Raw genomic sequence first — 11971 nt, 5'->3', positions numbered from 1 at the left:
AATATTAGTAATAGGATCTATGGCATATTTAGGAAGTAAAAATAACTTCATTAATAATTAAAATAGTTTTTATAAATAAAAGAATATACGTAAGTTATTGATATCCATAAAATTGAAATGTTGACATCAATATTTAAATTATTGATTTCAATTATATATTAAATCAACATTTAATAGGTCAATCTAAACTTAAATTATTGATTTCAATTACATATTAAATCAATATTTATTAGGTTAATATAAACTTAGTTTAACTAATTAATACATATATTTTTAATAAAGAGTGATGTAAAATTTATAATAAATACAATGTAAAATTTAACCCGACCAAAGCAAGGGTTGAAACAAAATGTATACGAGAGTTTCTGTTAAACTTAAATTAAATAAAAACTAAAATAATCACTTTTTTAAGAATATAATACAGGAGTCAAAATAAAATAAAGGAGAAGAGAAAGTAGGGGATCGGGACTGAGAAAATGCACTTGTTTTTTTCTCTGTGTGCGGCGCGTAAAGAAAATTCTCGCCGTAGGTCAACACTTTTCACGAACTTTTTCTTACAATTTTGTTTTTTCTTTCAATTTTCTTTCCCTTTTTATCCCGACGGCGACAATCACCTACTCCCCCACAAAATTTTCCCCAAAATTGGTTTCCAAAATTTCTTCAGATTTTGAACTCCAAATGCAGAGGTTTTCAACTTCAATTTTGCCACCATCTGCTCCTCTCTCCCGCCGGCCCATCTGGCGTCCGCCGCCGCTCCGTAAAGGCTCCGTCGCAGTTCCCTCCGCCGCCTTTCTCCTCGCCGTCCTCGCCGCCGCCCTTCTCATTTCCTCCACTCGCGTAAGCTCCCCTCACCTTCCACATTTTTATTCAAATTTCATCTTTCCATATTAATTTCTCTGATCTGCAGACTCTGTCTTCGATTCACTTTCTTGGCAACCAAACAGAAACTGTAATCCCCAAAACGATCCAATTTTACCCACTTAACTGCTCTTCAAATGCATCCCCTACCCTAAACCAATCCAAAATCTTCACCTGCCCCAAAAACTACCCGACCCGGTTCCGACCCGAATCCCTCCACCCCCGATCCGCTTGCCCGGACTACTTCCGGTGGATCCACGACGATCTCCGCCCATGGAGAGCTACCGGGATCACCAGAGCCATGGTGGAGGCGGCGAAGGCGACGGCGCATTTCCGGCTGGTGGTCGTCGGCGGCCGGGCCTACGTGGAGCATTACAAGAAGGCCATCCAGACCAGGGATTTGTTTACGATTTGGGGGATTCTGCAGCTCCTGAGAAGGTACCCCGGCGAAATTCCTGATTTGGAGCTGATGTTCGACTGTGATGACCGGCCGGTCGTCAAATTGGCCGATCACCGCAGCCCGAACCGTACGGCTCCGGCGGAGCCGCCGCCGGTGTTCCGGTACTGCGGCGATGACGGGACGATGGATATTGTGTTCCCCGATTGGTCCTTCTGGGGATGGTAAGTTTTGTTTATAACGGTGTGGGTGGGGCCCACTGGGGTTCTAATTGCAGTGGTCCCACGTGGGCAGTTATGATAGAATGGGCTCGACCGCGTGTGAACGTAATCCATTTGGTTGTGGGACCCACTTTTTGCCAGTTGGGTCTTTCGCCGGGTGGCGAACGGCGATCACCTACCACTCGCCACGTGGTACAGCTGGCATTGTTTGTTATTATGAGGTTTTTTTTTTTTTTTTTCTTTTCAAATTTCTCCGAGAAGATCGGCGTGATTACATAAATTATGATTTTTTTTTTTTTGAGAAAGATAAATTCTTGTTACCTTTACATAGTATGAAACGTATTTTATGGATTTGGTTTTTCATGTTTATTTTCATTTGGATTGTTTCTGAATTTCAAACATTATCTTAATTTTAATATTAAAATCTATTTTATCCTTTCTAACTAAGTTTTTCTGAAATAGTTATCTAAAACACGTTTGTACAAAAACTTTCTCTAACAAGTTGGTTTTTTTTAAATACCCTTTAATATAATATATTAGTTAATAATAAAAAAATAAAATTTACCTTTTTACCACTATACACGGTTTAGTTAACCAATTTTAATCTTAAATTTTCAAGTTCATCCCACTTTTTGTTTTCTTTTGACATCAATTTCATCCCACTTGAATATGTAAAATTAATATTTTCTATAAGTTAAATTTCTTTTAGTTAGACAAAACTATTTTTAATTGAGTATGGCATTACATTGATGAACTTGGGCATTTTCTTTAATTATTTGATTTTGGGGCTAGGTTCAGCTACTTTTTTGTTTTTGTAATTGGGTTTAGGAATTTTTATGAGTACATCACTTTTGAGTACTTGTTTATTGGTTGAATTTTGGATGATTTATTTTATGGACAATTCTCTGATTTTCATTTGTTCTTTTTTTAGTATAAACATGTGGATGAATGGATTGAACCCCGACCTTTAGAGAATGAGCGAGATGTCTTAACCTCATGTTGACTATAATTCTCTAGTTTATCGTTAGAGATATACTAATTTTAATACTTATTCGAGCTTATTTAATAAAACATGTCCGTTTAAGATTGAAATTGACTTGCTGAATACTAAAAATACTTTTTTTTTAATCCTATTGTATTTTGTTTCTACATATTTTTTCCTAATAATGGATGATGAATGTTAGGGCAGAGATAAATATAAGGCCATGGGAGAATTTGTTGAAGGAATTGAAAGAAGGGAATGAGAGAAGCAAATGGATGGAAAGGGAACCCTTTGCTTATTGGAAAGGGAACCCTTATGTGGCAGACACCAGACAAGACCTTCTCAAATGCAATCTCTCCCATCAAAATGACTGGAATGCCCGCCTCTATATTCAGGTTTTTTTCCGCCCACTCTAACATTTTTGGTATTTTTACTTTTTTTTTAATTACTTATTATCGATGAAGTTCTTGGCGTTAGAAAAACATGTTCAAATAGGTCGAATTTACTATCGAGTAGATTGATTGTCAATGTCGAATAATACTCCAATGGAATTCAAGCTAAGTTATTTGGTAACAATTTTGTGGTTATAAATATTTTACAGGACTGGATACGTGAGTCTAAACAAGGTTATAAGCAATCGGACCTGGCAAGTCAATGCACTCATAGGTAAATATTTTTAACGACTAACAAATTTAAACAAGAAATGGTTATCAAAATGTGTGGCTGTTTTTTCTTTTTTTCTTTCAATAAAAAAAGCAAGAAATAAGAAATAATTATCCAATGCAATTCTATGTTTTCATTTATTGAAAAAATAGGAAACAAGAAATAAGAAATACAAACATTGCCGAAATGGACGTTTACATACTTGCTTTTTCAAACATGTTTTTACTGAATTTTCACTTTTAGAGACAATACATTATTCTTTGAAAACCGCTCTCAAGTAATAACCCATTAAACTTCATATTCATAAAATTGATGAATCAATACAGATAATTAACAAATGCATAAATATTTTTTCTGTTTTATTTGGTGGAAATAGGTACAAGATCTACATAGAAGGATATGCATGGTCAGTGAGTGAAAAATACATATTGGCATGTGATTCAATGACATTGCTTGTGAAGCCCAATTTCTATGATTTCTTCACCAGATCTTTACAGCCAGTTCACCATTATTGGCCTATTAGAGATGACCAAAAGTGCACATCCATCAAATTTGCTGTCCATTGGGGCAACTCCCACAAACAAAAGGTAAACCCTATACCTAAATCTTTACTCAGCATCTAGTTTTCTCGTCCATCGGGGAGTTTGAGTTTCGTGTAGCCTCTAGTTAGATTATATAGATCAAGTATATAATTGGTGGAACCACCCTTGAAGTTTAAGTTTCGTGTAACCTAAATTAAAAGTGATTTTAATCATATCAAAATCACTCTCAAATACACCTTATGTTTTAGAAACCTACTTTACATAGCTAACTGTGTTTCGTTTAGGTTCATGATTTATATAAGTCAGTGTGTAGTTTGAGATGTGTAGCTTTAGCTAATGTAAGTACTATTGTTAAAAGCACGTTCTTTATTAACTCACGGATACTAATAATCTTATTTTATTTGTGATCTTCATAGGCACAAACAATAGGAAAAGCAGCAAGTGATTTCATTCAACAAGAGTTGAAGATGGACAATGTATACGACTACATGTTTCATCTCTTGAACCAATACGCCAAGCTTCTCCGATTCCAACCCGAAGTCCCAAAAGACGCAGTGGAAGTTTGCTCCGAGACAATGGCTTGTCCGAGAGATGGGTTGGAGAAGAAGTTCATGAGGGAATCCATGGTGAAAGCTCCCTCTCCCACCAGCCCCTGCGCCATGCCACCACCCTTTGCCACCACTTCTCTCCAAAGGCTTTACAGAAGAAATGCCAATCTAATTAGGCAAGTGGAGAAGTGGGAAGATGAATTTTGGGAGAACCACAGTACCAAGAAACCTTGAGACACTTTTTTTTTTTCTCAATTTTGAAAATTTTAAATAAAAGTTAGAAAAAGTTATTACAACTAATTTTTCTATTTTACATATCGTATCTTCCCGTGCCTTACTTATAAGTTTCAAACGTTCTTATTGGTTAAAGACATACCAATGAGGTCCTTTTTGACAAACCTAAGTACATATATGTTAGTCATGTGTACCAATATTTTCACCAAAAATTGTTGAATCTATTAAAAAAAAAATTTGATTATGAATTAAGTTATACCATTTGTTTATTGGTCTACAATAAGGGCAGTCCAATGGACCGCTCATTGGGCCAAGGAACTTGGAAGTTCTTAGGCCCATAGGCCTTAATTGATGTGTAAATATTTCATATCAGACAAATTAAATATGACAGTTAAATTTTTTTTCCTTTTTCTTAGTATACTAAATAGGATGGGATTTGAACTCATAAACTCTTTCTTTTTATATTATTTATTTTTTTCTAACAAATATATCTTGAAAATTTTTTGTGAATTTTTTTTTTCACTGTAATTATTGTTTCATTTTATTTCTTTCTCTAACGGCTCTCAACTATACTCTATTTCTATAAAATTTTAAAACTAAGAGTAAAAATAATTTTTTATTTATCACGCCTCTTATTTTTTAAATTCCAAAAATAATTAAATTTAATTTCTAAACCGATAATTTTTCTCACAAAGATCTCGTCCTGAACAAGATTCCTCGACCTAGACCTCATTCCTGAAATGAGAGAATGTGTTTTTCTATCTCTTACATATCTCTTCAACTCTCTAACCTTTTAAAAATAGAAAACAAAGAATTGTTACCAAACTTTTTTTCTTATAAAAAAAATTGAAAACTGGAAACTAAAAATTAAAAATATAAAAAAAAAATCAAAAATTAAAAACCAAAACAAAAAACGCCCTTATTAATCAATGAGTTTCTTTTAAAATAAATCATAATTACGTTCATAGTGGCATATTTATATTTACATAAAACTACTATTTACAAATATTTATAAAAACATATCTACATACTCAAAATTTCCCAAAAAGCAAAAAAAGCACCCTGATATCCCTAAAAACAATTGATTATATTCCCTCACATCTCTAAATTTAATGAAGGATGAAATTTAATAAAGTTAATAGAGTCTATAATGGAATAAATTTTTGGATTTTTTTTTTAGGGGGAAATTAAATGAGCTCAGAGCTAAAAAGGACAAGGTTTGGAGGGTGTAAGAAGCCAAAAAATTAATGCACTAATTTATTACACAAAGAAAAGTGGACCTCCAAATGTCTCTAAAAGAAGTGGTCCTCAATTAAGCTTCATCTGAACCAATAAATACAAATATAAATATAAATATACACACTATTTTGAAAAAACTTGGACTCGTAGGCGAAGAAATAGACAAATAAAACTTTATCCAATCAATTATGTTATTCTCAAAATATATACCTACATATATATATATATATGTGACATACATATCAACATACACATATATAAATATAGACTATTGAAATTTGTATGGGGGGAAAAATTTAGTAAGAGAAATAAAAATTAGATTGTGTTAATTTAAGAAATACGTTTTAGGCATAATTCAATTGCCAGGATTAAAAAGCTATTCTAACTTAAACGTTTTAAACTAATCTAACGAACTGTATAATATTTGAGTTTGTTTGAGCTAGTTTGGTAACGCTTTCGTTTCTTGTTTTTGTTTCCTACTTTTAATAAAGAAAAATAAAATTGCATAACTCCAACACCTGAATTCAAGGATGATTAAACAATTTTTATATTTATGTTTTGTAACAAGTTTGAAACAGAAACAAGAAGCAATTAGAATGATTGTTTCCAAAACTTTTATACAATTTTTAAAATGTTTCAAAAAAAAATAAGAAACAAGAAATATAGAACCCGTTTGGTAACGTTCTTGTTTCTTGTTTCTGTTTTGTTTTTAAGTATAATCAAACAAGTTTTTATTTATTGTTTTAGAACAAATGAGAAATGGGAACAATAAACCTGTTTTGGTTGTTTCCAAAATTTCTATATAATTTTGAAGATGTTCACACAAAAAAAGACAAAAAAAAAGAAAACAAAAAGCATAGTTAGTTGTAAATGCTTAGATTTCTTACAAAAATTAGAAACGAGAAACAAGAAATACGAGCTCTACGAATGAGATTTTTGTTTTATTTTTTTAAAATTTAAAATAAAGAGTGCTTTAAAATAGAAGTTTCGTTAATTTATTTTCTTTCATTAAATTCAAACTAATAGTATATTGTTATGTTTTATTTAGGAAGGATGACTAGATTCTAATTAATTCTAAAAAAAAAATCCTCGGGCATTAAAAAAGCATTTATGAATAACAAAATTTAAATTTGAAATAAAAGATAAGATTCATCATTAATCAATCTAGTTAAGCAAACTCAATAATGTTCTCTTATATTATTCTATTCTTAAAAAAAAAAGTCATCACTAATTAGCTTTTTTAATTTAAAAATTAGAATAAAGTTAATAACAATTCTAACTTTTAAAAATTTTAGTACGGAGTTTTTTTGGGGTTTTTTTTATAATATTGTTCCAAATGAAACTTATTTTAAAAATATAGTTGTTTAATTAAAAATATTATAGGTTTTGAAACTTATTTTAAAAATATTGTACTTTTAAAAAACAGAAGGTTGGTCGTCTCTAGAGACGACCATTTAGACGTGGCGCCACGTAAATTTTTTTAAAAATTTGAACGGACGACCATGTGGGATGGAGACGACCGTCTAGTCGGTTCATTTTTTTTAAAAAAAAAACAATTTGTTATATTATATATTATTTAGTAGTTGTAATGTAAAAACCTGTTTAGTAGTGTAGTGGATGTACAACTATTCTGATATTTCTTCCATCCCAAGTTCAAATCTAAATAATATATAATATAACAAATTTTATTTTATTTTTTTCCAAAAATGAACCGACCAGATTTAGACGACTACCCTTCACTTTTTTAAAACTACTATATTTTAAAAAAAGTTTCAAAACATACCATATTTTAAACATTTTTAATTAAAATACAATATTTTTAAAATAACTTTTATTATTAACATTAGTAATAAAAAATAACCGAGTTTTTTGTGCTCTTTTTTTTTGTATAATTAAGAATAGCTCTAAAAAAATCCCTCTTTTGTTTTTTCCACACATTTACACGTGTATTCATCTCTATAATTATTAAATAACTTAAAAAAAAAACAAGAAGAAGCTTCTTCTTCTTTTTTATACTAACTAACAAATTAATTAATTATAATTTCCATTTTTCTCTAATTTTACCAAACCAAAAAACAATGTATTAGTTGAGATTACTCGCATACTTTTTCTAACCCATAACCAAAATCATAGACTTTTTTTTTTTACGTAAATCAAAATATTAATTAGAAGAACTAAATGCACAACAACCTGTAAAAAAATCATTAAATTAAATTATTATGGCTTTATATTTCGAGAATATTACTCCCATGTGCACGAATAAAAACATACGCGTTTTTTGTCTCTTTTCTAATGCCCACAATACCTACCTCTTTTTTTCTCTCTTTTGGCCAATTTTAATTTCTATAGTGCCTTTTAATTAATTAATTTAAATGCACGAAAATATTTCTTTTTTATTCATAATATTAAATCTTCTTCAAAAAGCTCTAGCTTATTGAATTAAAACATACTAAATGAGAATAATTTAATTCCAATCGTTCTAATATTAAACATCCAACATAAGGTAGATTTAGATATATTAACATGAGATCCAAACATCATGTTAAAAAACCATTAAATTAGGGGGAAAAAAAGCTAAGATTGAAATGTTAAAAGTAAATTTAATCCTTTATAATAAGATTTGTTATATGCTCGACGGTAATTGACATATATTTTTAATCAAAAGATTGTGAGTCGATCTCCCACCCTCACATGTTGTACTAAAAAAAGATAAGATTCAACGTTAGTCTTCTAAAGGGTGACATTAGCTATTTTAGGATTACTTTGGTTGAGCTCCATAGTTTAGCTGCCATTGCGCGCAAAGGTCACGTGAGATGATGTTGCTAAACCTAACTTAAGCAAGGAGGTTGAAGCCACACACTACAGATCTATCCTTAAAGTTGTTGTGCATTTTGTTACACTATTTTGTTAATTTTAGATTTTTTTCCTTTCTAAAATTAGGATACCTTTTTGTATAAATAAGAACTTTGAGTGCCATCATAATACATGAAATCAAATACAAACATCCTTCAGTCTGAAACTTTGTCTTGTGAAATTCTTACTTGGTATTAATGGTCAACGCCTCCTCCAACACCTCTATATATACAAAAAGACAAAATAGAAATTTTCTCAACAATGATACGAGGACTTACCCAACATTGGGAAGAAAAATCTCACGAGTATAAAAATTGTACATTATATATAACCGGTTTAAAAGAATGATAGTTATAAATGCATTCTTGAGCCATTGGATTCATAAAATTTTAATTTATTTAACCTCAATCCAATTCAACCGTTAAATTTAGTAGCTCAACTCAACTTACATGATTTGAGTTGATTGGTTGAGTCTTTTGAATATTTTACTCTTAATATTCTATGATTCAACTGATGTATGCATGAATCATGAGTAGTCGAAACACTTGTAATGATCATCTAATAAATAAACAGAAAAAGTGTCGTTCTCAACATCATCATTTTCTCGTCGGCAGTCCAATGTCCACACATATCATATCATAAGTGTTTATAAAAGAGATGTTAGACCCAATGAGGTTTATGAGAGGAATTTGAGAGGAATTTGAGAGGAATTGGTAGATATATGAAGGGTTTGCCATATGCAAAAACTTTGATTTAGTTTGTTTTATAATAATTGTACTCTTTATTTCTTTTTCTCTTTCTATCATTCTGTATTTATTATTCATATCTCTTCATATGAATATGTTTTTGGCCGACAGCACATATTGTAGTGACCAAAATTTCTCCCAAAAAAAAAAAGTGAGTCGGCCAGCCAAACTTAATCCAAAAGGGGTTTTGTGAATCAATTTTTTGCCTACTAATTTGAATCTAAGGTTTACATTCTCCCCTTTTTTAACTCTCTCAAAATGCTTATTAAAAAATTATTTATAAAGGGAGGTTAAGAGTGTTAGTTCAATGGTAATTGACATTTATCTTTAATTAAGAGATCATAAATTAGAATCTTCCCAACACTTGTCGTTAGAAATATATATATATATATATATATATATATATTTACCATATATTGTAAATAAAAAAAATTCGATCAAGATTGAGGCACAAAAGTAACAAAAGAATAGCTGAAAAAAATGTTGCAGAAACACAAACACATGAAGAACAACAACATACTGAAAACAAACAACCTAAGAAACAAAAGAATACATACATAAAAAATTAGAAAAAAGAAAAAAGAACAATAGCTCATTTATAAAAATAAATTCCAGATAAACTCTATCAAAATTTAGGATTTAGAACAAAACGTTACTCTCCGTCAAATGATAGCACTATCGCTTTGAATAATAGATAAAATAATCAAAATCAGATGATAAACAAACCACGAACTTCACTTCTACCAAGTCTAATCATGCATGCGCTTTCTTTCCAAGCTTTCCATATGTTCACACATACAATTTCTTCCACCCTAATATCTATCTTAATTTTTAATTGTTTTTATTCAACAACTTTTAATAACTTTAATTATTTTAATGCCCATTCTAGAAACATTTGTTAGTTGCCCCAAATAATTAAATCTTTAGAAAAATTTAAATAAAAATGTTAACTTCTTTTTTAAAAATTCAAACTAAAAGGGAAAAGTAAAAAATAATTTGAGTTTGAATATGAACACTTTTGAAGAAAGTCAAATTATGGAAACCGCCGCTCCCCGTCAACTTTTTCAGTTTTACAGTTTATTATTTATTTTCAAATTTTATTTATTTCGAAATTGTCCATATTCCGAATCGCAAAACATATCGCGATATCTTGAAGAGAAACGCGAGATAAATGGACGGAGAACGCTAACCACCATATATTGGCACGGTGTCACGAGTCATGATTGACGGAAGGAGCCATGATGACGTGTACATGTAATTCTAACTAACCCGTGTACTGCCCAGAATAAAATAATAATAAAAAGAAGTGAACGTGGAGCGTGCTTGGTCTCTTCCATATTTACCACTTGGATTTTTTTTTTCTAATTTCTTTTTCAGAAAATAGAAATTTTGAATTTTCTTTTTGAAAATTCAAACTTCATGTCTGTACTTTCAAGTTTCTAAGTTGATAAGTTTCAATAATTCTCTTATCTTAATGCATGTTTTCTAAAAAAAATCATTGGTGATGTTAGTCATATCTACTTATATTACATTATCTTAATCTCTCATTTAATTTAACTTTCTTTAAAATTTACGATTAGTGATGAACAATTTTACGGTGGTATGATATTATTTGTTTAGGTATTATTTATGTAGATTTTGACAAATGGACTCAAAGAAGATATTAGGTGAGATTGGAATGTCAAAAATAGTGACTTGTAGGAGAAGAAACCTAACCCGTGGTGTTATGTCCACCACGCTATGATACTTAGTTTAGATCAAGTTATGCTAAGTTGAGCTAGGGTAAATGTTGTTTTACAATATAATGAGTCAATTTCGATTATTTTAGGAGTCGCCTTTGGAAGCCACCGATTTGAGAATTCTAGCTGACTTGTCCTTCTCTTTGGTGGGACTGCTTTGGTCCCACTTGACGCTCATTACTTGGTCCAATATAGCGGTATCTGAAAATATATCGAGCACTCATGGTATCATTATGAATATATAAATCAAAACTCAAACTTTGTCGTGAAGGGTGCCCCTAACAATTTTTAGTTGTGTTAGATGCTTTTTTGTGTTTAGACAAAAAATAATAATAATAATAATAAAAATAAAAGTCTACATGGTAAGTTGAAGTATTTTCATGGTTGGGTTTATAGATTTTTTTTATAGCTTGATATTGAGTGATGATGACATGTTGGTTTATCCGATTCGCAGGCCTTTTTATTTGGTTGAAAGATGTCAAAGTATAGAGTTGAATATGAATTATTAGATTGTATGTGGAGGAGAAAGAAAAAGAGTGCTCATTTTTTGGAGCTTTGTAGATTGATTGGTGTCCCATGAAAGGGAGAGATTTATTTAGAGAAAAGGACGTGATGGAGATCATACATTCTATGACCAAAAAAATGAGATAAGATAACATCAAAATTGATTGGAAAAAAAAAAAAACCCTATAGAACTATAGTTTTTTCCTTTTTCAAGAAATATAAGTGTTTGATAGTGTCTTATTTATCATTTCTCATCTTTTTAGAATAGAAACAATAAAATCAAATTTATCTTATTTATTGTTTCTATCTTTTTTTTAACATAAATAAAAATATTATTTTATCGTTTATGATTAGTTGTGGTAAATATCAACAACGAAAAAGCAGGTAATGAATTTTTCACTCATTCATTTCCACTCCTAACACAAAAGCAATAACTTTGTTGCAT

At 30.5% G+C, this 11971-nt stretch overlaps 1 protein-coding gene across 2 annotated transcripts; it reads left to right on the top strand.

Annotated features, from left to right (window-relative positions):
* Positions 1-332: 332 nt before the first annotated feature.
* LOC111025920 (uncharacterized) lies at positions 333-4526 on the top strand. Of its 2 annotated transcripts, none has more exons than XM_088125927.1 (6): positions 333-837; positions 908-1479; positions 2661-2853; positions 3060-3124; positions 3609-3708; positions 4080-4526. In XM_088125927.1, the coding sequence occupies exons 1-6, from the start codon at positions 679-681 to the stop codon at positions 4443-4445; spliced, it is 1455 nt and encodes a 484-aa protein (XP_087982053.1). In that variant the 5' UTR covers positions 333-678; the 3' UTR covers positions 4446-4526. The 2 variants fall into 2 exon arrangements, with proteins under 2 accessions (XP_087982053.1, XP_087982052.1); XM_088125926.1 differs by having other exon boundaries at positions 335-837; positions 3498-3708.
* Positions 4527-11971: the final 7445 nt, after the last annotated feature.

The sequence above is a fragment of the Momordica charantia genome (genome assembly GCF_013281855.1).
Source record: "Momordica charantia cultivar OHB3-1 chromosome 6 unlocalized genomic scaffold, Mcharantia_2.0 BLBB01000006.1, whole genome shotgun sequence".
In the NCBI taxonomy this organism is placed as follows: Eukaryota; Viridiplantae; Streptophyta; class Magnoliopsida; order Cucurbitales; family Cucurbitaceae; genus Momordica; species Momordica charantia.
This window is presented reverse-complemented; position numbering and strand designations above follow the sequence as displayed.

What these genes read in the sequence shown, in the direction of transcription:
- LOC111025920 (XM_088125926.1), top strand. Translation starts at nt 679, where the DNA reads ATGCAGAGGTTTTCAACTTCAATTTTGCCACCATCTGCTCCTCTCTCC. An exon ending in TTCTCATTTCCTCCACTCGC is followed by an intron (nt 838 to 907) that starts GTAAGCTCCCCT and finishes TCTGATCTGCAG; the next exon opens with ACTCTGTCTTCGATTCACTT. An exon ending in GATTGGTCCTTCTGGGGATG is followed by an intron (nt 1,480 to 2,660) that starts GTAAGTTTTGTT and finishes GATGAATGTTAG; the next exon opens with GGCAGAGATAAATATAAGGC.